The following is a 24,708-nucleotide window of genomic DNA, read 5'->3' as shown; positions in this document are numbered from 1 at the left end:
GGGCTGGCTGACTCCCCGATCCCTCAAGCCTGCGGGCTCGCCAGCCCGGGTGCCCCTTCAGGTGGGCGCAGCAGAGGGGCCGAGCTGCAGCGGGGACCCCGCCACTCTGACATCTGCAGGTGGACTGGGCGAGCCAGCTGCGGGAGCCTCCCCAGGAGCCAGCAGCTCCCTGGACCCACTGCCCATCTCAGCCTGCTTCGTTCCCGCTCCCCCCCAGACCCTCTCCGGTCCTCACTCCGTCCCTTCTCCCGCTCTCTCTGCTGGGGTGCCTGCACCCCTCCTCACCTCGCCGGTACAAACCCCTCCACTCCACTCCCCTCCCCGCCCCTCCCCACCTTCTTTGATTTATTTGTGTATTTCTTTCCTTGGCAACCACCAGTTCCCCTCAGTCAAACAGCGCAGGCTCCCTATAATTTGAAATTAATTTGTTTGACTGCAGCATTGAGACAGGAAGGTTGGGAATTTATTTAATTCTTTTTCCTCCCTGTGCAAAAAGGAAGCGATGAAATTTCCAATCGAGACTCCAAGAAAACAGGTCAACTGGGATCCTCAAGGTTGGTGATTCTCTATTACTATCATGACTATAAGAATAACAGTTATTATTATTCCTTGTGTCTAGTGACTCGTAGGAGACTATTTGACTCCAAATGGGAGGAGGTGTTTGATGCTTGTCTGCTTCCCATGTGCACTGTTCAGTCTTTCTTGCTCGATCCTAGCAGTGTGTTAGAAAATGCTCCTCAGATGTGGGGTTGGGTGGGTGCATGGGTAAAACCTCTTCTAGGTGTAAGTTTTATAGTTCTATATTTGATATCTCTTTTCCCTCCCCTCCCTTTTTCTTGAATATTTCCATGGCAAACTTGCCTGGGATGGCAGTGATCTCTGGCTCACAGCATTGTTTGTTTTATCTGTGGCTCCTTTGTTGTTTCTAGTGATCATTGTCTCTGCTAAATGGGTGGTACAGGAATGGACACAGATGTGACTGCTTGCTCAGGGCTCCTTGATGGCAAATGTTTGTTGGCAAGCAACTGGAGCAAAATGCTGCAGCAATATAACCCGTAGTGTGGATGGTATAAAAAGACACATTAAATAATGGACCTCAAAGGGACCTTTAGACTCTTTACTCTGTCCTGTTAAGAATTGATCGGCCCGAGTGGATAGTTTGATTAACTCTATAGTTAGGTTTGGAGTCTGTCTTGGGGAGTGTGTTTGTGTGATGGTGGATGGAGATTTACGCCAGTGCAGTGGTTTTCAATAAAACGATCCAAGTGGTGTTTTAAAATAAACCATAATGAAATGCTCTCCTTTCCTGGCATAGGGAGGAGGTTCATATGCAACCTACAGAAGAAGTGACTGAAAAAAACCCTACTGGTAATTTGTGTACTGGTGTGTCATATTTCTGTGCATCAGTACAGGAGCACAGCAACTTGAAGCCATATGCTCAGGTTTGCAGCAGAACTGCTGGCAGCCAGTCGCTGTACAGCAGTGCTTGCAGGAAGTATGAAGTGATAGCACAGGCTTTGATTATTCATCTGTATTCTGCAGGTTTGGTTTTAGTGGTCAATTTGTCTGTCATCCTCTGTGCCCTCACGTCTACAAAATGAAACGTTAGAAACAGTTTCTTCTGGTGTAGAAGGAATACAGCAGAACAGACAACTTTCTGCTGAGCAGATCTGCTGTGCTGTTTGAATAGTATACACAATTAAGCTTTAGTTTAAGCCTTACTACATCTTTAATTAGGTGAAGGCTGAAATTGACAGATCGGCCTCCTCCGCCCTCAGCTTCACAATGAACACATGGATAGTAGTGCTAACAGAGATTTGATTATTTTAATAACAGTATATGCCTTATCCTAGGGTCAAAATTCTGTGTGGTGAAAACTTGCTCTTCCCAGGTACTTTTCTGAATATATGTTTGCTGTTGCTTCATTTTAATTCATTTTATGATGTATTGCAAAATGCCTTTTAATGCAAAAAGGCTTTTCCTCCCTTCCCCTGACAAGGCATACAGGAGGCTGTACTGATGGCATTCTGTATGCAGCTCCTTTGCTTGGCAATCAGCTTTAAAGCGTATGGATCCAACAGGTGGTTGGTCACAATTTACTAATGTGCCCAAAACCATAGAGTACTGTAACAGGTAAAAGACCTCAAACCCAGCAGGTTTCCTCTCTGCCAAGCTGAATCCCTGCTAAGGACTGCAGAATCCTACCTGTTGTTTCCCCTCAGTGTATTGACTTCATTAGCCAGGCAGCAAGGATGCTAATGTATAGCCAGGAAGGAAGCAAAAAATGTTAATTTCTAATTCTCCAAGGGACTCAGGAAATAGATAAAATTTGGTGGAATGGAAAAAGACAAATTGGTAAGGAGAAGTTGTCTAAGGCCCAATCCTTTAACCAGTAGAGGAACAGTGCAATGACATTGTACTCACATAGTCCCACTGAACAATTAGTGGTGTGGGTAGAAGACAAGGTAGATCAGAGTTCCATTCTTTTTGAAATGAAAATATATTTATGTAGATATAAATGTTAGCAAAGATCTACACAAAATCACTTAAAGCCCTAAAATGAATTTGATTTACAGTCACATACGTAGTCTGTTCTCTGCATGTACCTGGGAAGAATGATGTTATGTTTTGCATCCTGTGTGATATCCCTGGAGTTAAGAAATGGAGTAGCTTTTCTCAGATACAAAGATCAACATGTAGAAAGCTGGTGGTGCAAGGATACAAAGAGTCCTAAGTATTAAAAGCAGAGCTCATGTCCAGTTAATGTTTACACACAAATACCAGGCTCATTTCAGTGCATATTGTATGATTGTGCCCTGTTCTGGTCGTCAGACAGAACGTGCAGTTTCCACAGTTTTGTCTAGTAGGAATTGTGCTAACTTGTGCTAACAGTACTCGAACTATATCAACTGATGTTCCTGGCAGGCAAGCTAGCAGTCCAACGATGTAAATGGGAGCAATGGTATCTCAAAGATTGCTCAGATCTGATTATTCCAGGCAATGTTTTCTAGAAACTATACACATTTCTAAAGGCCAGGGCCCCTGTTGTGGAGATATGGCTGGCTTGGGACCGATGATGTTGCTGGTTTGAACCCAGGTCAGAATGATAGTCATTGAAATGAATTAATGCTCAAACTCCATAATGCTGACTGAACTATAAATATTAACATAGATAAATAGATTAGAGTCTGCTGGTAGCTTTCATCTGGCATAAACTTGGTATTCTCAGTTCATGTCAGCAAAGATCAATATACCATAGAAAGACTTGTGGAGAGAACAGGTTTAAAAGAATAGAATTGACATGAGGGATGGTGTCTGACAGATAGCTAATGGGAGGCTGATTTCTCAGCCATTAAACTGGAATGAACAGGGCATGGAGACTAAACTGTGTTTTTATCCTGTTGTGTAGTATCTCCACTTGTCTTTGGTATAGGGTATATCTGTGTGTTCCCTGTAAATGCTGCGTGTGTTTTCTAGATAAACCAAATATTTCATAAACCTGGAAGTATATAGGGTCCAGATTCCTCCAGTGAAGTCCCCTACTATCCCAAGAAATCAAGCTATATAATCCCATTAACAAACAGATCAAACTCCATGGCAAAAGTCACTAGAACTTGTCCCTAACAATCCAATGTGAAATATGTCCTAGAAACTCATATATATAGATTAAAAACCATACTATTCATATACAGTGAGTGAATGGGGTAAGAAATGAGTAAAAGACCCAAGCAGGCACCTCAAGAATGTTTTAGGGGGAGTTGGATACATCGAGTAGGGGTACAGGATCTCACACTACCTGGCCTTACATTTTAAAAAACAAACCTGTGATTTGCCTTACTGGTGGAATCAGCCTGGATATACACAATCATAAAACATTTGATCTGCCTATCACTGATTTTTGCTTCTCCCATTTGGTGCAATTCAGGTAAAGCAATAATAACTGAAATCAGTGAAAGACCAGATTTTTAGTTTCATACCTCATACAATCCCATCTATACTTTTCAGAATATAAGATTGGGTTTATAGCAGCATATGAAGACATTAATTCTTGTAATTATTGTTCTCATCTCCCCTCTTTCCTGCATTCCTCCTGCTGTTTTTTACACCCACCTGTTGTCCATGCTTAAAATGGCTTATAATCTCTTTGCACATATATTCTTATACAGTACCTAAAACACTGTGGGTCCCTCATCCTAACTGAGACATCTGGATGTTACAGCAATATCAATTTTTTACCCCCATGAATTATCTGCTTAAAATTGCTGTTTCTTTGTAGAAAAGAAGGGTAGATGAGACTGTTTCCAATATGCTCAGAAATTATCCCCAAGCATGACTGTCTTGCAGGGTGATGGTGAGATGTCTTTTCCAAGGGAAGGATGTCTATCTTGGTGATGCTCGTAGTAGGCAGAAAATGGAGTTCAGCCTTGTCCCATCCTTCATGCCTGCAGTTTTTTGCTGTCATTGCAGTGATATGAATGTCAAAGCCTTTTGAATTTCCAGGTAGATGTTTATCTCTACACTGACCTTTTGGAACTCTGAAGTTTTGATACAAGTTCCTGTGTCCTTTCACAAAGACATCGTTTGTGTAGGATGGCTTTCTGCAGTTTGGAACCCTAAAACCATGCATTTATTATCATCCTTACATTTAACATGGGAGTTAGTGGTCTGTGGGGAATTCAATTCTGTGGTTGAGAGTCTGGAATTCCTCTTCAGATTTTGCCACTGACTTACCGTTTAACCTTCAGTAAGCCACTTACCCTTTCTTTTCCTTCCTTTTTCCTTGACGGCAAAACGGGAATATTAATACTTCCCTAATGCACAAGGGTGTTGTGAAATATAATTAACTTGTTTAGAGCAATCTAAGATCTGCTATTGAAAGAAGAGCATATGTATTGCAATCAAATGCTAAAACAATTAGGAGGGAGCAAAACAGCCTGTCATCATACACAGATCACATAAATTAAGAAATAAGGTTATCTCTGTGCTTTACAACTAGAGAAAACTAGTATTACTTGTGTTTCTTTACAGACACTGAAGACTCAATTGAGTTTCCCATTAGAGGTATCTAGAGACCTTTGATATTCCCCAGCTGCTGCTCTAGAGGGGCTCAAGTATTTCATAGGTCCTGTGTCACCTGCCATGGGATTTCTCACTTCACCTGAGACACCTCTAGCAGCACTGGACACCTATATGTGGGACAACTGAGCTGAGTCTCAGATGCCTTCGTGCAGGTATCAGGATTGGATCATCCCTTGATGACTGTTTGTTGGAAAAATCTTCAGCATCAGCTACTCAGTATAAATTAAACTGACGCTGCCTGCAGAGTGTTACAAACTGCTGCAGTTCTTGCTTTTTCTGTCCTTTCATTCAAAGAGACCAATGCAGAAGGCAAACTTGGTTATAAAGGCATAGATGAGTAGAAGGAGGGTGTTCATTTCTGTCCTCTGTTTCTAAGAAGATATATGAAAAGAAGAGGAGTGCAAATGTGAGCTAGACAATATCTTTCTGCACTAGTAAGTCAGTTCTTAGTAGCTCAGTGTAAGAAGACTGCTATGGAAAGCTATAATGTGTAAAAAAGTAGCTCTGATCCCAGCAAATGACCCATGGTCAGCAGGGTACTGACCATGTACTACTTGTATCACAAAATTGTATTGGCTACTGACCCATCTCATAGACCAGGACTCTGCTGTGTCGAATAAGCATGAGGTGCCGAACAACTGTAACGAGTTTATTTTAAAGAGAGATTTGAAGGAGAACAGAAATTGGATAAACAGGAGGACACTCCTGGCATTGCACGGTGTAGGCACAATAGTGGCAAATACAGTAAGGTGGAAAATTTGAAGAGTTTGGAAAACAAATAACAGAGAATGAAGAAATCAGAACTTTATTAAAGGTTACGTGGAGCCTGCAGGGGAGGCAGATGAATACTGTGGACCCTAATGTGGTAAGACATAGGAAGATACGACTGAATTAGTAGGAGAGGAAGAAAGACAGCAGAGAGCTATTAGTTTAATCATTGTCGTCTTTAGGATGCCCTGGAAATGGAAAAACTAAGGATTCAGAAAAGTAAAATTAGTAATAAGAAAGTGACAGAGTGAAAGACTGGACAGCAGCTTTCTTAGCAATAGTGAGGAAAGACTGAACTCTAGTCAAGGTAAGAGAGATGAAGGGTAGGGTATCATTAAGATGTCATCTGTACTGTGAGAAAAAGGGAATGAAAAGAATCAAAGGCAATGAAGCTGTAAGTCTAAGACAGGGAGAGCAGTAGAATTGTCAGCAGTGGGAGAGGTTAAGACAGAATTATTATTTCAGTGAAGAATACCAATGCTATTTTTTGCCACATATGTACAAGAATAATCCATTAATAGGCTTTTGGCCTGAAAAGTCCCTTGGGCAACTCTTGAAAACTGATGCTACCTGAAGTGATGGAGTTTGCTTTTGGGAGAAAGTTGTATGATATCAGTTGTAATTGGGTAGGTTTTGGTTTAGCTTTTGGTGTTTATGTGGATTTATGTAGCTAGCGTGTGGACTATATCAGCTTCAGACAGAAGAGTGCATATATATGGTGATACAGTTTAATTCTTACTCTCTTGATATGATCTGAAGCTAGGAATTTTACCACTCACTTCAGGTGAGCAACATGAGATTCTTCATTTTAAAAGTATCAGAACTGTGTTGTCCCTGCAGGCTTTACTGAGTTAAAAGTAAAGGAGTGCCTGGAATCACTGGGAGAACAGGGGCCCTAGATGTTGTGTTGTAAATAGGGTAAGTACCTGGAGTGAAATGGGGAGGGAACAACGAGGAGGTCAAAATAAGAAAGGGGTAACAAACATACTAGTATTCAACAGGTAGAGTATGACAGAATTCAGTGTCATAGGAATGCCTAACCTTTATTTTGTAATAATCTCAGTGTAATAGCCAAAGCCAAAGCAGAGAATATAAATGCTAAACAGTTGTCTGTTTTTTATAGAATTTTTATATAAAAGAAGTGACATTCACCAAAAGCCTAAATACTACCTTTTTTAATACCTTTTTAATAGGAATGCCTCTGTTTTTTGTTTTCTGTAAGAAATTGAAAACAACCTGGGACCTGGCCTTTGTCAGACAGAGGCTGCTCATATTCTAGTTCCTAAGACATTGGTTATACTTCTATTGTTTGTATATAAGGCATGTATATGAAAAACATTTTAACTATAACGGAAAATGTGCTCTAAGATGAACCTGCTGATTTTCATAAATAACGTGCCATGCAGTTCTCACTGGTTACCCCAATGAAATAAAACAAGAAGTGAGAACTGCACATATCATATACTCTTGTACTTCAGGGTGGTAGTACCAATCCTTTTTAGTCCATGGACTATTATTATTTTCCCGACATACTTTCTGGGCTGCTTTTCACGGTTACAATCAAACAGTAACTCAGATTATTTAAACAAAATGATAATGAATGAACTATGAATCTCTTACCATGTTAACAAAACACAGAATTTAGGGGATATTTTCTTGGTCTGGGAATGTTGAGACCAAGAATTCAGATTTCATCTTTTTCTTTAACTGCTAATACAATTCTTATGCTATTACAAATCTTATTATTGGCAAAGTGTCCCAAATGCATGTATTATTATGTGTTATTCAGATGTCCCAAAATACAAGCATAGGAAATCACTTGTAAGATTTTGATGTTAGAGTGGAAATTTCAGTGTGGGTATATCTCAGTGTTGGAAGTGGAAATGAAAGCCAGTAAGGTGATAGAATCTGTTATCAAAACCTGTATAGAGGGAAAAAAAAGGTGGAAGAGAATACACAAGCCTGGCTTCATTTTATTTTTCTGTTTTTAAAATGGAAGGGGAACATCCTGCAGAAAGCTGGAGCTGTGACAAGAGGCATGACATATAAAATATATGAAAGGGATTGAAACTTGTTGCACTTAGGATCTGGAGTCCTGAATAGGGGTAGTGATCAGCTGCAAAGTCTGGGTGTGGGTCCAATTTTTTTTAAAAGTCCAGACATAGTAAGGTCTAGCATTTTGTCTGAGTTTGCTATTTGAAATTTTAGAAGACATTTGAAAAGAAATAAAGACTTAACAAGGAGAGACAAAGGAAAGCTGCTTCAGGTAATATAGATTACAAAAGAATGGACCCAAAGTGTGACAGGGTCAGATCTGCTGCCAGAGGTGCAGAAAATGCAGAATGAAAAGGGTGTACCTGTGGTAAGACTGAAAATGCTCTGGAAAAAAAGAAAGGGTGGACATGAATACAAGTTTGGCTGCCTCCAACTAGAATTCACTGTTTTCAAGCACATGATGTTCTTTCTACCTTTTAGAAGTAAGCTCGTAACCTAGGACATATTTAAAAAAAATAATGAAGTATCTTTATGTTCTCTATCAGGCATGTATCAGGCTCCTCTGTGAGCAAAACTAAAGCACAGTATATATAATCTTATGGACATATTACAAAATATCTTTATCTCATGAAGTAAGTATCTTTAATAGATGATGATCTGTTTATTTGGCTAGTCCTTCATTGGAGAAACATGCTTATGTTGCTTCCGTTTGTTCCTCAATTCTGCCCCTGAAGAGATGCATTCAATAGGTCTTTAAATTGCTTCAGTTCTCTGTATTTCTGATAACCCATGGATTGGATTACGCATGACTGTGTGACCTTTGTTTGCTGAAGACAACAGACTGTTTAACTAGTAGGGGGTAACAAAAGTTAACACCCTAAAACCCATCTTCTTACTAAGCAATACAAGGTATTTTGGTATCACTATCCTACAGGATCATCACAGTGCTTTAAGGATCAGGCTTTGAGTACCTAGATTTGTTAGAGCCATATGTTCATATCTCAGCAGGACTGACTCATCTTTTCTTCCCTAGGAAGAAAAAACAACATGTTACTGACTTTACTGGATGAGGATTTTGGATTTTGGCACCTTAAACTTGTGCCACTGAGGTTCTTAAGATTCAGTGATATGCTGTTAAAGGGTGCTTGGATTATTTCTCTCTTACTCGATACTGTAATATAATAGTACTGGCATGATTTGAAAACAGCGAATACATACTGACAGCTTGTCCAGGGCTTTTATCCTCTCAAATTTCAGCTTTTTATTTTAAAGAAACAAAGGGCAGTCACTAGCTACTATGTGTGAAAAACCTCAGTGGTGGAAGAATTGTAAAAGAAATGGTACCGCAGAAACTCCCAGCTGAAATGAAGGAAGCAGCACACACATCTCAAAGACATTCCTCTAGGTTAACTCAGATCCATCATTGATTATTTAAATGTTAAGACTGCTAAGTTTGGATTGCACAAGAAAGGGTGGTGCAGAGAGGCCTTGGGTAGCAGCAATCATGACAGCTACAGAACCACCACCAAAGCCACCTCTTCATGATGCTACAGCCACCATACTAATTTGCCTTCATGAGAAGCAGAGTTCATTACTGGGTTACAATGATATACTGACATGTAACCTTGCGACCTGAATTTCTCATTGCTACCAGACATTTTTTGTTGATTCAGTTTTCTAAGAATATGCATCTGCTGCCATTTAAGGGACTCTAAGGCAGCTGAGATGTTTGCATAGGCCTGGTATATATGATAATGGAGCTAAGGGAGACCTCTGCCCTTCTGGAGCAACAGCTTAAGGGCAATTAGGATATTCTAGGACCTCTCACTTGGTGCTATATGATATGGATGGGCAACTGAATTACGCCATTTGAGTGTGACTTAGTTGGAGAATAAAACACCTAAATATAGGTAGATATCTGAAATACAGAGGTAAGTTTCTAAGGACCCGCTATGGTTAGGGGAGATATAGTCAAATATGGTTTGTGGAACCTGGAGAACTTTCAGTAGATGTCTGGTTTAGGGTCAGCAGAATCACTCTCCGGGCTGCACTGACCAATTTGGCCACATCTGTAATGACTCTAATGGGATGTATTCCAAGTTACAGCAAAGGAAAGAAATAAGGCAAGGGTTGTTCCTGCTCGTATTTTGAACTTAAGCTCAAATGGCTTTGGGTAGCTTCTCACTAGGAGGATTTAGGGCAGGTGTACACCACTTTTTCCTGGTGGATTCATTCTCAATTTGTGTGTGCTTTGGGGTTACAAGAAGTTACACTGTCACAGTTAGTGCAGCTCTGCTGAAAGTAATAAAATACTACTTTGAGTTTGCCATTATTAGCAGTGATTTCATTTGCTTTCACCAGGTCTGAGCACAGGAGAATGAGTTCATGTCCACCTGCTATACACTGTGCAGGCATACTTTTGCTTAAGTGAAGCTTAATTATGGGCAAAACTGATTAGAGGGCCACAGCTGTCTCTTTCTTAAGCCTGATCTGTGAATGCATGTAGCTACATGTCAGTGATGCAGTATAGCAACACTGTGAAGTACTGCGAGATGTTAGAAGCTATACCATATCATCAGATGCCATCCTTGTGTAGCTATAAAGTTTTACCATCGTTCAAATTACAACTGTATTTCTACAATATTATCTGAATAGAAGCTGAGCATGAGATAAGAAAAGTATTGTGTAATTCAGTTGTTGTACCAGACTCCTTATCATCTAAGATACCCTACATTATATACTATATAGCAAGCTCCAAGCCAGCTTTTCACAGCCAGAAGCAGCCTGGCATTGATCTGGAGCTCTGTGTGCCCGCCCAGCCACCCAGTGGCACTGTTCATCTGTTCTGTTTATTATATACTGCCGTGAGCAGCATAATGGGTCTGAAGTCTCTTTAACCTAATTCCTTTTGCTTACCTGAGCTCTCTTTGACTCACAGTCACTTTCTAATAATTGTCTTACATGCAGACTGGACAGGTAAATCATTCTGACTGTGGCAACTTTATTGGTGCAACTTACACACCAAGTGAAAGAAAAATATGTATGTTATAAAGAATTTAGAATAAGAGAAAATAAAAATGGCTATGCTGAACAAATGCATTTCAAACAGCAACTTTCTCTTCCTTGTGAAAGATCTGTTCCGCAGAGTAATTTTGTAATAGCTATCTTATATGTATTCTTCGTCCTGTTCCAGAATAGATTTTCAAAGTATTGAAAAGCCTTTGTTCACTTTAACTAAGACTGTTACTGTGTATAGGAACTTAAGACTGCTAAATAGACTGGATCCTCAGGATATGCAAATAGTATAGCTCCAGTGAACTGAAAAATAGCCCAACTGATGTGCTTCTTACAAGATTTCTGACCATTACCACATGATGAAAGATCCACTTTTATTGCTGTTGCCCAGAAAATTTGAGAAATTATCACTTAATTGAAGTGATGGATCATTATGAGATTTGCTTGAATTCAAAGTATTTTTCTGTAGATTCCCATCATTAGCCAGATTGGGAAATTCACCACTAGACTGATGCAGAAATTCTTACTTCTTGTTTTTACAGAGGAGCATCAGTATGAGCTCTTTAGGTGTGGTCAGTAATGTGCAGATACATCCGTAAGGGTGCCCCAAGAAATCTTTGAAGGGGAACATTTAGTGCTGACACTATTTTTATTCTGGGGTTAGAGGTTATATTGCATGGGTTTTTCTGGCCTTACTCATATGTGAAAGATCTGTTCCTTGGCTATTAACCTAAGAGAGTCCTGCAGGAGATATTGTACTGCCCCAGCTGAGCAATGTATTGGTGTCTCACAGTTCCAGTCTATACTATAGTCAGTGGTGCTGCTAAAGTCCCCTTCGCCTGACTGAGGTAATCAAGAGATTCCTTCACTCCACTGTGAGGCTGTACCCGTGGCAGACAGCCAGCATCAATCACATTTCAAATGTAGATTAGCTTCCTGCTAGGAAGGCTAGCATGAATCTTTCCTTTGTTGTTTGTCTCCTCCACTTGCTTTGTTTTACCACTAGGTTTCTGTCAATAAGAATGTTCTTCCCTTCATACACAGGCCTTCTTATGCTAAGTTGCAAGACTTTTTTTTTTGTGAATCCTTGAGATAGGATATTTGGAAGATCCCAGTCCAGCTGCTTTAGCAGCTAAAACCCTAACCCTACATCATCCTGTGAGCTCTTTCATAGAATCATAGAATAGTTTGGGTTGGAAGGGACCTCCAAAGGTCATCTAGTCCAACCCCCCTGCCGTGGGCAGGGACAGCTTCAACTAGATCAGGTTGCTCACAGCCCCGTCCAACCTGACCTGGAATGTTTCCAGGGATGGGGCATCCACCACCTCTCTCTGCAACCTCTTCCAGGGTTTCACCACCCTCAGCATAAAAAATTTCTTCCTTATATCTAGTCTGAATCTACCCCCCTTTAGTTTAAAGCCATTCCCCCTTGTCCTGTCACAACAGGCCCTGCTAAAAAGTTTGCCACCATCTTTTTTATGAGCCCCCTTGAAGTACTGATAGGCTGCAATGAGGTCTCCCCAAAGCCTTCTCTTCTCTAGGCTGAACAACCCCAACTCTCTCAGCCTTTCTTCATAGGAGAGGTGTTCCATCCCCCTGATCATTTTCGTGGCCCTCTTCTGGACCCGCTCCAACAGGTCCGTGACTTTCTTATGCTGAGGGCTCCAGAGCTGGACGCAGTACTCCAGGGGGGGTCTCACCAGAGCAGAGCAGAGGGGCAGAATCCCCTCCCTTGACCTGCTGGCCACGCTGCTTTTGATGCAGCCCAGAATACGATTGGCCTTCTGGGCTGCGAGCGCACATTGCTGGCTCCTGTCCAGCTTTTCATCCACCAGTACCCCCAAGTCCTTCTGGGCAGGACTGCTCTCAATCCCTTCATCCCCCAGCCTGTATTGATACTGGGGGTTGCCCTGACCCAGGTGCGGGACCTTGCACTTGGCCTTGTAAACCTCATAAGGTTCACAGGGGCCCACTTCTCCAGCTTGTCCAGGTTCCTCTGGATGGCATCCCGTCCCTCTGGCGTGTCGACCGCACCACTCAGCTTGGTGTCATCTGCAAACTTGCTGAGGGTGCATTCAATCCCACTGTCTATGTCATTGATGAAGATATTAAAGCTTTGAAGCAGAACATCTTGAACTCCTGTGGTGGGAGATTCAGACTCTTCCTAAATGTTACTGGAATCCTGGGACACTTCCTGGTGAGGTAAAGTAGTCAACTCATTTCATCCAATGGCATGTCATGGTGCAATGGACTTTTTTTATTAGTCTTTAAAAACAAGATTATGGATAAGCAGCAGCATGACTGCTTCAGCCTGTCTGTTGTTCATTGAAGGGTGAAGTCTGCAGAGAACCAGAGAGCAGCTATTTATTCCTTGGTGTTTGTACTCAAGGCTTGTGACATACTGACAAGAAAGAAATTTTTCTATGTATTACCTAATAAGGAAAAACAATGGTATGTTCACCTCTTCTGACAGGAACTCTTTTTCACAAAGTCATCTCTATACTCCGAGATCTTGAGCCAAAAGCACTTGCTTCCTATTTGGCTCTTGACAGAGCAGAGACCTGCATGAACTAGAACTCCCAATTTTAGCAAGAGCAAGAAATACTGATCTAATGCTAGGGAAACAGGTTTCAGCAGTGATCTATTGGTTTTAGTCTTATTTCAGAAAGGGAAAGGTGAGAATTTTTCTTGGGTTTCTCTGTATTCAGTTGCTCTATAAATAGCTTCATAAACCTGATGGTAGCACTGCTGCCAGTGAGTGTGTTGGAACAAACACAGTCACCAATCTTGAAGCAGGAGGGCTCCTTATTTGGGACTTGCCCCTGTCAATCACTTCTAATCTCCCTTCAACTCTTCCTGCTCCTCACTGTAATGCTCTTCCACTCTATTTTCCATTTTCCAATACCTGAAGTTCATTGATGAGTCCCGTCACATGTGAACATGTGCTTGGCTCTTTGCTCTGGGCTCAAGTGTCAGAGGCAACAGGGAGGGTAGCTGAGTGCCGAGAAGAGGAACTGAGCAGGGAGTTACGGGTATGCTGCCTCCCACGCTGCCAGCAGGGTTGGAGAGAAGTGAGGGACAAGAGCAGATGGGTGGATTTGGAGGAGGGCAGGGTGGAAGAGAGGTCACGAGAGAGAGAAAGCAAAGCAAGGGAAACAAAATTCGAACTGCCCTCCAGCAGTGTACAATCTCACTCCAGCCCAAGACAAATCTCCCTCAAGTATTCGTCTGGACTTGGCAGCTCTGTAAGTAGTGCTACAAATGGTGTCAGCAGCAGTGCATCTTCATGTTAATGCCAATAAGTGTTAGCTAGGAACCCCCCGAGGACTGCTGTCCTGAAGCCAAACCAGAAAGAAAAAAAGGAAGATGCTTTCAGCTGTTCCTGGAGTTCACATTCACGTTCTGCCTTAGCACATCCATTCTTTTGACCAGTGAGCTGTCACGTATGCCTTAGAAAAGTGCAGTGCCTGGGAGAGGGAGGAGGGAGGGGAAAGTATCCCAGCATCCCATGACTGTGACTTTTGCAGAGATTTTTTTAATGTCAGTGGATAACTTCTGGCTGATACCTGCACAAGCCAGCCTTGGGCTTCCTGTTGTTTCCCTGCCATTTGCATAGCCTCAGTAGGCAGGAGCTCTAAGGCTGTGTTTGCAAGAGAGTAGCTCTTGGGCAGTCCATTTTAGGTTCGTGGGCAGGCTCTGACTGCGGTTCTGATAGCAGGGAGGCTGTGTCAGAATCTGGAAGTTCTTGTAAATAATCAGCAAGAGCAGCTTACACATGGGTATCATTTTTCCTTTATAACCAACAAAAGAAAGGAGTCTGATTTATGGCTGTCTATTAATCTTGTAACAGACAGACCAGCATTTTGTCATGTATAGTGGAAAAGAGCATGTCCCCTAAAAGAACTTGAAGATTTGCTAATACATTGATGACAAATCATTGTAGCTGCTTGATGGACGTATGACAAAGACCTTGTTTTAATCAACTTTCAAAATTACTCTTGAATTTAATTAATTTGCTAACATCTCTGTGGCAGTGTTTACATGAGACAAACTGTGAACACACACAGTATTGTTTTTCCTCAGTGTCACAGGGGTTTATCTATTATTTGTGAATTGCTTTGAGATATTTAGATAAACATGAAAGATTATTACAGACTTGGCACAACTGATGCAAAGAGGAATGTTGAGATGTGTTTGACTATCTTACACAAAAGGGGAGGGAAAGGATTTCAAGAGCATTTTCCTGCTGTGAGTTGGGACTAGAATATCAAGATGAATGATTCTGAATTATTTTTTTTTTTTATACCCTTAACATTTCACCAGTTTGTTTACAGATCCTGGATGATGAATACAAGCCTACAACATTAGGCTGTTTTTCTTTGTTACCCTTCACTGATAGCTTTTCTTCTTGGGTCCATAGGAGTATGCGGGGCACAGATTGAAAACACTGACCTAAATGATTTCTGGCAGATGATTTTATGCCCTGTTCTTAGACACTTCCAATGAAGGAGATTTCAATATATCAATGGCTGTTCCCATGCTTAGCTATCCTTGTAGCTAAACTTTTTCCTAATATATAACCCCCTACTTCCTTGGTACAGATTAATCAGTCATTTTTTGCCCTATTCTTAAGAAATCTGGGGAAGAATTATTCACTGTCTTCAGTTAGTCAGTGTCTTATTTTCATTTGCGAGACTACAGTTCACATTTTTACACTTAGTCCAAACATTTTCATTTATATTGAGATAATACTTTGGAAAGTTGCAATGAAAATCGAAGCGGGATGTTGAAAAGATGACTGCGTTGATAATAATTTTGTGTCACAAACAAATGACATTTGAATATGTGGTGGAGTTTGATTTACTGTGGTTCAAACCAAGATAAGAGATCAGTCAAAACTGATTGAAGGGACTGATATTTCCCGTATTTTTTAAATACAGATCCAGTATTTGCCTCCTGTAGTTTGCTAACTCATTCTCTCTTTCTATATTTCTGTACTCTTAACACTCAGTTACAATGAAGCATATCAGTATTTAGTCACCATTCAATATTTTGGTGACAAGTGAAGTGGAGAAAGATGTTGAATAGAGCAGCCTTTTCTGTGCCATTCAGAGTTTGCTTCCCTTTTCCATTAGCCTGAAGAAAGAAAAACATATATCTTCATCTTCACTGGTTACTAACTATATGCAGTCATATGAAAGGTCGTGCGGAAGCCAAAAATGGACATAAAGTTAAAGAAATAAAGCACAGATGTCCAAAATAGGAGTGGCTCTTTTTGGATAGGTCTTAAAACACACAAGTCTGGGAGCAGGAGAGTGGATTTCTACTCCAACCTTGTCGTTTGTTGTGTGATCTTGGTTAAGCAATTTCTTTTTTTGTCTAGGCTATATCTACACAGTTATATGCAGTGAGAGTTGAATGCTGCTGTCTGAGCTAGGCCAGCCCAAGGAAACTGTGAACTTGAACCTATCTGGTACAGCACTGTTTTGAACCAAATACGTCCTGCTAAGTGGCTAGGCCTATGAACAGAAGCGCAGCACTATGCTAACAAAGCTACCCAGCTTTTCTTGGCTTGAACCTGGTTTCTGTGCAAATCTTAATGAAAGTTGGACCAGTCTGCAAGAAGGAGCCTGAAAATACTTTTGAATTCCTCACATGAAAGATTAAGGAAAATTATTGTTGTCCAACATCAGCCTGATGATGTGATAAATGGTAATTATTGCTATTTGTAATATATTCAAAGCAGTGACACTCCTGTTCTAAACAGCACTGATGTTAGGGCTGCTGTTCTGAGGAGTTTATTCTCTATGAAGTAAATAATTATAATAAGTAAGTGTTAATAAGGACAGATAAAAAAACTGATTTAGGATTGAATTTGTTGGCATAGTGAGATTTTCTGGTTTTTATATGGTTAAGGGCACTGAGATTTTAGTCCTGCAGACTTTTTATTTTCCTGAGCAGCTATTGTGAATTTTTCCATTCCCTGCTTTGAAAGCTCCTTGTGAGGTGGATGCTTGAACTGCCATTCTTCTGTGCTTTAAAGAATTTACAATTAGAAATGGCAGTGCCTTTCAGAAATACAATAACTATAAAAATGGTATTCAGACCCTTCTCTCTCTTCACTATACTTTCTTGACTAAAATTAAATTATCTTGTACGTACTTCTTTTCTACCTCTTTAGGGAGACTAGGTTCAGAATTGCTAAAGTGAAATGATAGAATACCAGAGTCTTTCAACAGCCTCACAAAATCTGTTGAACACAAATAAAAGGGACATGGCATAGCTCAGGGGAATGGTAATTGCATAGACTTTTTAATCTTTTACACACTTGTTAAACTAATCACAACTAGATTAATAAGTATTCCAACCAGTCAAGTTTACCCAGCACCCAATTTTGACATCTGCAAGCAGATTGTGATTTTCATATATTTCTTAAAATTGTCAGTCAGAGATATCACATTGTGTTGCCGCTATCCTATATGCACTTCCTGCCAGCATGAAATATTTAATGAATTTGACATTTAGCGTTATGTGAAAATGTATGCTGCTAATAACAATTTTCTTAAATGTGTATAGAAAATGAGTGAAATAAAATGCTTATGTGTGGGAAGGAAAAATGAGAATGAAAGATGGTAAAAAGTGAAAAAATCAAATCTACTCAACAAGACAAATGATATTCTTAGGGCATGATTGTAATGGACTGATGACTTTTTCACCAAAATCCATATGCACTCCATGACTGGTGAGACTCAGAGGAAAAACCGTACTGAACAATACAGTCTGAGTTGTGTCCTCACCTTTATTGCCCCTGTGCAAAGTGTCTGTGGCGGGTTGACCTTGGCTGGCTGCCAGATGCCCACGCAGCTGCTTTCTCACTCCTCCTCCTCAACAGGAGAGGGGGAGAAAATCAGATGGAAAAGTTTGTGGGTCAAGATAAAGACAGGGAGATCACTTAGTAATTACCATCACGGGCAAACCAGACTCAACTTGGGGAAAATTAATTTAATTTATTGCCAATTAAAATAGATTTGAATGGTGAGAATCAAAGACAAAGGTTAAAATACCTTCCCTTTCCTTTATTTTTTTCCTAAGCCCAACTTCACTCCTTCATTCCTGACTCCTCTTCCTCCTCCCCACCCCGCATGGGGTGGGAGGATGGGGGATGGGGGGTTGTGGTGAGTTCATAACAGTTCCTCTGGGCTGCACCTTCCTCCTCACACTTTTCCCTTGCTCTAGCATGGGTCCTTCCTATGGACTACAGTCCTTTAGGATAAATCTGCTCCAGCATGGTCTCTCAGTCCTTCAGGAAATATCAGCCCGCTCTAGTCTGGGGTCCTCCATGTGCTGCAGTGTGGATATCTGCTCTGGTGTGGTCCTCTCCATGGGCTGCAGGGAAATACCTGCTCCACCGTGGTCTGTTCCAAAACTCGCACAGGCTGCAGGAGAATATCTCCTACAGCTCCTGGAGCACCTCTTTCTCCTTCACTGACCTTGGTGTCTTCAGGATTGTTTCCCACACTTTTTTCCCTCATTCCTCACTGCCTGCACAACATTTTTCCCTTTCTTAACTATGCTTTCACAGAAGTGCTGCCAGCTTCACTGATGGGCTCAGCTGCGTCCTGCTGTTGGTCCGTTGGAGTCAGTAGGAACTGGCTGTGTCTGGCATGGGGCAGCCCCTGGCCTGATCCCACAGGGACCACCACTGTAGCCACCCCACTACCAACATCTTGCCACCTAAACCAAATACACTGTCATGGAGACCAGATAGGCAGGTACTTGGTTTCAGTCAGGCACTTGCTGTACAACTAAATGGAAGCAGCGGTACTCTGGTAGTATGGACAGTAAAAATTGGAGAAGATTCCCACAAGATTTGTCCTTTGGAAGAAACTGCTATCAAATAGGAGTGACAGTGTCCTTCAGTGGAGGGCAAGGTTCATTCTGATGACTTACTGCATAGCTAAGTTTCTTGTCTGCCACTAAAGAAGCTCTCCAGGAACAGAGAAGAGGCTTAAGTTCCCCTTAGTTCTTCTGATCTGCACTGCACCAGCATCACCACTCTGTGAAGACTCTCATAGTTGGGAAGCCCTTTCTGCAGAAAGAGAGGCCTTAACTCAGACCACACTGGTTTCTTAATTTCTACCATGTTCCAATTTAGGTTGTTTAAGATTTTTTATTTTTGCCTAAACTGTAGTTTTCTAATGTAGAAGAATGAAAGCCACGTTATAAAACAGTGGTGTTTTTTTGTTTTCTTGTAACAACTGCGTTCCAAATCAATTAAGCAGTTGGGGTATTCTAAGAGCTATTAATTAGTATGTTTCAATTATAACTGATGAAGCAGAATTATGTGGATTTTTTTTGAAACTTACCAAGAATCATACTTTTGAGCATGAGCTGGGAATGTATGACAAATTATACAAAAATTGCAGAAGCCTTTTTATATGACATTTTCCCCAAAGCTGCTGCCAGGGATGGCAAAGCAATGGTTAGACATAATTCCTTCTGGTACATATTACCGACATTTCTCTCCCTACCAACAGAGAGAACTCAATATATGAACTTTTACTCTATTTCACTAGCATTATCCTATAATAGGAAGCAAACAGTGACTATTCCTTATGCAGTTTTGTAACCTAACAAACCCCTCCCTTCTCCCCGCCCCACTCTGAGAAAGGAGAAATTGGGAGCAATCAGTGCTACTTTCTTTCTAACAGCATATTCAATCTTTTTGTTTAACGTATGTTGCCTTTTCTGCTTTTACTTGTCTCTCTTTCTGTACTTCGTTGAATGCCTTGCCACTGATGACTGCATTTGCAGCAGGCTGCTGAGATGTTGCTGAAGTCAGCAGCGCTAATACTGCATTAGAGAATCCACTTCAGGGAAAACAATGTTAGATTTAACCAGTGGGGTACTGCTGCAGTGAAAAGCTATATGCTCGGAGGCACTCTGTGCATTTTCCAAACAAACAATATGTCAAGCTTTGCTTTCACGAACAGTGAACATAATAGTAATGCTTCTCACTTCAATGGCAGTTTGCAGCAAAATGCTGTACAAACAGTAGGGTGAAATTCCCCTTGTGTGGCAGGTTCACGATGACTTTCACTGCTCAAGTCGTGTGGTTGAACACCTTGGGGATATGCAGAAGGACCGGGGCCAAACTGGTGTAAAACATGTCAGCGCTGAGAGCAGTTTTCTTGATCCATGGCTGTATGGATCCCATGGTCCCCAGACAGCAGTGCTTATTATTATGCCTCAATCCAGAACAACAGCTACAGGGATACTAGTGTTCTGTCCCATGTGTAATCGTAGCCTGCAGGCAGGATGTTGTCTCCCATTTCTTGATCACAGCTGAAATGTCACCTGTTAATTAGCCCACATCATGCGAAGATGCTGAACAAACACAAAGGCAGACACAATCATTGTCTACTGGGATTTTTGCTCTAAAAGTCAGACTTTCTAAACCAGCGTCAGATTTTTGAGAGCCCAGCGTGTAAAAATCCGACATTCATTGTGTTGGTTAAATGGATGCTCTCTACAAAACCTGTTAAAAAACCACAACAGACAGACATGAAGAATGGGAGTGGGGAGGGGGCTGGAATAGCAAGCAAAGCAGGTGGTGGAAATGATTAGCCATGTCCTCATAATGCAAAATTTTAATGGCTTAATGATTTTTTGGTTACACATGGACAGAAACTTCCACGTTTCATTACTTCCGTCATGCATATAGCAACCACCCGCTTCCCGTTGGACATACAAATTCCCTTCATCCATAAACCCACAGGCATTTTCTGTTTGTGACATATTAATGAGAAGTTCATATAGCTGATAGCTTAATACACTGAATGCCTCAGCTCTTCCTCTAACATACCTCTTATCCTTGCTCTGACTTCCAGGCACAGCCCTGCTATCTTAAACCAAGCAGCCAGTAGCTGAAATCACTTTGAGGAGTCTGTGGGAAAGTTGTGAGGTTGGAAGCAAATGCTAGATACCCATATCCCCCAGGAACTTCTGTTTGGAGATGAGCCAGAGCCTTGGAGTGCAAGATCATGTTATCCACTGGTGGGCTGCTCATTTTCCTGCCTTCCCACACTGTTCAGTCAGGAATCCTTTTGATGTTAACTTCAGTGTGTGGTCATTTCAGAAGAGGGGTGGGGGGGAACCCAAAAAACTAGAATACTCTGTCCAGCGTAAACAAAATAAATGAGGCTCCTGCTAGGATGCTAAAACAGCTATGGCCAGTGGAGTCCCTTCATCCCCCAGTCCTTTATGATCCATTTTAGAGAAGGTATCTCCACCTACTTTTAATGGCCAGTTCAGGGAAGCTGTAGTGGACTTGGCTAGCACCTCACAGACATTTCTGAGCCTTGGTGCTCCAGGTCTCTGTTCTGCAACTTCAAACACTATTGACAAAATATCATATTTCTGAATTACTTCAGGAGAGAATGCTGGGTTATTAAGTAGTGCTACAGGAAGGATGTACAAGTGCTGATAACCCAATGTAGGATCTTGTGAAAGCTGTAGGGACGATGATTTACTCATGAATTTTCTCAGTGAAACTGGACTGCATGATAAGATTACTTTATAATTCAAACTAAACTTCTAGTTTTAAGACAAAGATAAGGAAGACTCTACAGGAAATTTTGAGTGCTCAGCTATGTAAATGTTTGAAGAAAGCATAATTTCCTTTCTTTAAAAAAACCTCCCATCATATTATGAGGATTTTGGGGAAACATACTGGTACTTACCTTCAGATGCACATCAAAGAACCTTTTTACTTGAGCTGAAAGTACTTTGTCGTCTTCCTTGGATTGACCCACTAAAATGGAAGACGAAATGTCCCGTTTCATTTTTGATCAACTTATGTATTAAACTTAAAGCCGGCTGCTGGGTTTATGAATGCATAAGTATATATGGCCTCAATCTAATTCTGTGCTGAATCCTGTGAAACCAACACTTGCATCAGATGTGTCAAGAATACTCTATTATACTCTCGTTAAAATGTATGTACATTCCTGTGTGCTCATGTAACACAGGAACATGGAAGAAAATCAAGTACTAAATAAGACACTCCATTAAACCTGACTTACATTTTTTCACAGATAAAAATTGTGACAGCAATACCACAGAGGAAGGTATGTTGATTTAAAAAAATTGTATTTGGTTTAAACCAGTTGAGAAACTCTCCTTTAAAACCAGGTTTCTTCGGTATGTCCTTTGTTCTTGGCATATTGGGTAAGACAGTTGCCAGGATATAGGTCAGTGTGGCAAAGCCATGCTTAACATTTTTATAGTCAAAAGCTAGTCAAACATCCTCTCAGCATTTTGGCTCTTATTTGAAGCTGTCCTTCTGAGGTGGCCGTACTTTGAACCTTTCTGTCTGGAGATTTTCCCTTTAAATTAGAACTATTTTCCCAGAGTCATAACAGGTTATCTAGCTCACCCTGCTGCTGTAAAGCAGGGCCAACTATACCTAAATATTTCTGGCAGAAATTAGTCTACCCTGTTCTTAGAAACATCAGTCTCCTAAAGCAAAGCATACCTGCAGTAATAAAGGACAATTTTTAACCTGAAACAATGTCTTATGGTGCATCGTTTCAATAGCTCCAATGTTTTACATTACAGTATTTTGCTTTAGAACAGAATATTTCAGTTGGAAGGAACCTACAACGGTCATCTAGTCCAACTGCCAACTGCTTACCTTGGGTTAAGCTTTGCCACAGTCTTCTTGATGGTCAATGAGTGAGAGTTTTGATCCCTTAATTCTCGTCAATATAGCAGAAATCTCAGGTATTTAAGCTCCTCACATATCAATGGGAGGCCTGGCTGTACTGTTTGCCAGTACGTCAAGTGCAGGTAGTGCAGTACTGTTGGAGGTGAACAACTGTACAGATCCTAACATTTTAGTTTGACTTGTAACATCAATATCTTCAGTTGCTTTATTTTGAAGCTTATCCAAACAAACAGGAACCCACCTTTCTTTCCCCACTGGCATCCTCTTACTGGGGTAAGGTGTGTGTCGAAACACTGGTGTGTTCCTTTGAGGGTAGCTGTTCCTTTGAGGTTACCTGTCTACTAATTTAGTGCATGCATGTGAATGGAGATTCACCATTGCTTTCAGTGAGGCAGATTAAGTCTTCTTCGATATGATTTAACAAACACACATGGATGAGACTCTGTTTTGGGAAAAGCCTGTTCTGACAGCAGCTTGTTTTGAAAAAAACATGGATAAATAAAGCAGGGATTGTTCTGCATTTATTGTAAACATATCCTCTTCTCTTTTGCTCTACATTTGTCCTAAACTATAGTCTAAACTATCTCTACAAATCCAAGAATTTATGTAGTCCTTAATTTTCTTAAACTCTTTGTATACCTCTGCACATTGTTGGATTGCTACTGTAGTCCATCCTTTGATTTTAGTAAAACTGTACAGATCCTAACATTTTAGTTTGACTTGTAACATCAATATCTTCAGTTGCTTTATTTTGAAGCTTATCCAAACAAACAGGAACCCACCTTTCTTTGCCCACTGGCATCCTCTTACTGGGGTAAGGTGTTAAACTTCTGGAAGTTTATATCATTTTTACGTTCATATGTTTGTTCAAAAATTGTACAGGCATGGATTCTTGCAGGACAGTCACGCTAGAAAAGTAAGCACTATTTTATCTTTTTCTAGTTGGTGAAACCATGGTTTAAAGGCAAATGGTAGCACTTTTCTGAAAGCACAAGTTCGTGGAGGCAGAGTTCCAATTAGAAATCGGGACTTCTGACTTCTTACCATGTGCTCAAGTCACTAATCCCACTCTCTTGTCATAAAGAGTGAGATAGCTGCTAGACGGAGTATCTACACTAGTTTTCCAATATCTAACTGCTGCTTAAAATCTACCCTGAAACATCTCTGGGGTCTTGACTGCAGTTGTGCCTTCTGCATCAGCTTTGTAAGAAAACCGTCTCTGTTACACATCAGTTGCTCAACTAGCTGCTTTAGTAGAGTCTTCCAATGTATTAATTTATATAATATAAAATACTTTAGGATCAACATTTCTACATACACTTAGGGTAGCTATTGCTAATAGCAGAAAATGAAACACAGTTCTTCTTAGGAAAAGAGTCATCTTTTATTTTACAGATAAGCAAGCTGAGCATAGTAATCCATTGAGCTCTTTAAGTGACACAATATTTATAAGAACATTTTACGTTCCCTACCATGAACTTCCCATCTTGTTCTTAAATCTTAACACTTAACATCTTAAATCTTAACACTCTGCCAGAAATAGGATTTGAATAAGAAACAACATTTGTACTAGCAGAGAGGAAAAGAAAACTAACAAAAGCTGTTTTAACTCTACCAGCTCTTGACTTCCTTCCTCTTGTCTTATAAATTGTGAGATATCAAAGTCGGGCATCTCTCTCCACTGAAAGGCTCACCCAGCCTACACTGGACTATGCCAGTCATGGTAAGGTGGAGAGCTGTTTCAAAAAATTGTAGCATGCTGTTTCTGTCATTTGAATTCTGCTCTCTTCTTACCCTGTGAGCCTCAGATCCTGAGACTATTTTGCTGAGTAATCTCAAGTGTGCAAAATCAGCCCTCAGGCTTGCAGATTTTGTGTTGATTCACAATATACACAGTAGTTATGGGCTCTAACTAATGTAAATTGATTAAATTCCATGGAATCCATGGAAGTTATGTTACACTGATTTACATCAGCTGAGCCACTTCTGGGAATACTCAAATTTATTTAGTTCAGTAAGGAGATGTTGTGACTCAGATTTAAGATATTTGTTTATAGAGGAAGGGAGGTTCTAACGGCTTCACACAACCTCTCTATTTTACGTTTCTTCTGAATACTTTTCTG

The 24,708-nt window shown here is 40.7% G+C and overlaps 1 protein-coding gene across 1 annotated transcript in view; it reads left to right on the top strand.

Annotated features, from left to right (window-relative positions):
- Positions 1-502: 502 nt before the first annotated feature.
- Positions 503-24,708, top strand: part of KCNK10 (potassium channel, subfamily K, member 10) — a 72,842-nt gene continuing 48,636 nt past the window's right edge. Inside the window, exon 1 of the mRNA XM_009319430.1 lies at positions 503-554. Coding sequence (XP_009317705.1) covers positions 503-554 — 52 coding nt within the window. The remainder of the gene's footprint in view (positions 555-24,708) is intronic.

The sequence above is a fragment of the Pygoscelis adeliae genome, unplaced genomic scaffold (assembly GCF_000699105.1).
Source record: "Pygoscelis adeliae isolate BGI_AS28 unplaced genomic scaffold, ASM69910v1 Scaffold71, whole genome shotgun sequence".
Taxonomy (NCBI): Eukaryota; Metazoa; Chordata; class Aves; order Sphenisciformes; family Spheniscidae; genus Pygoscelis; species Pygoscelis adeliae.
Note: the sequence above shows the minus strand (reverse complement) of the source record. Positions and strands in the feature narration are given on the sequence as shown.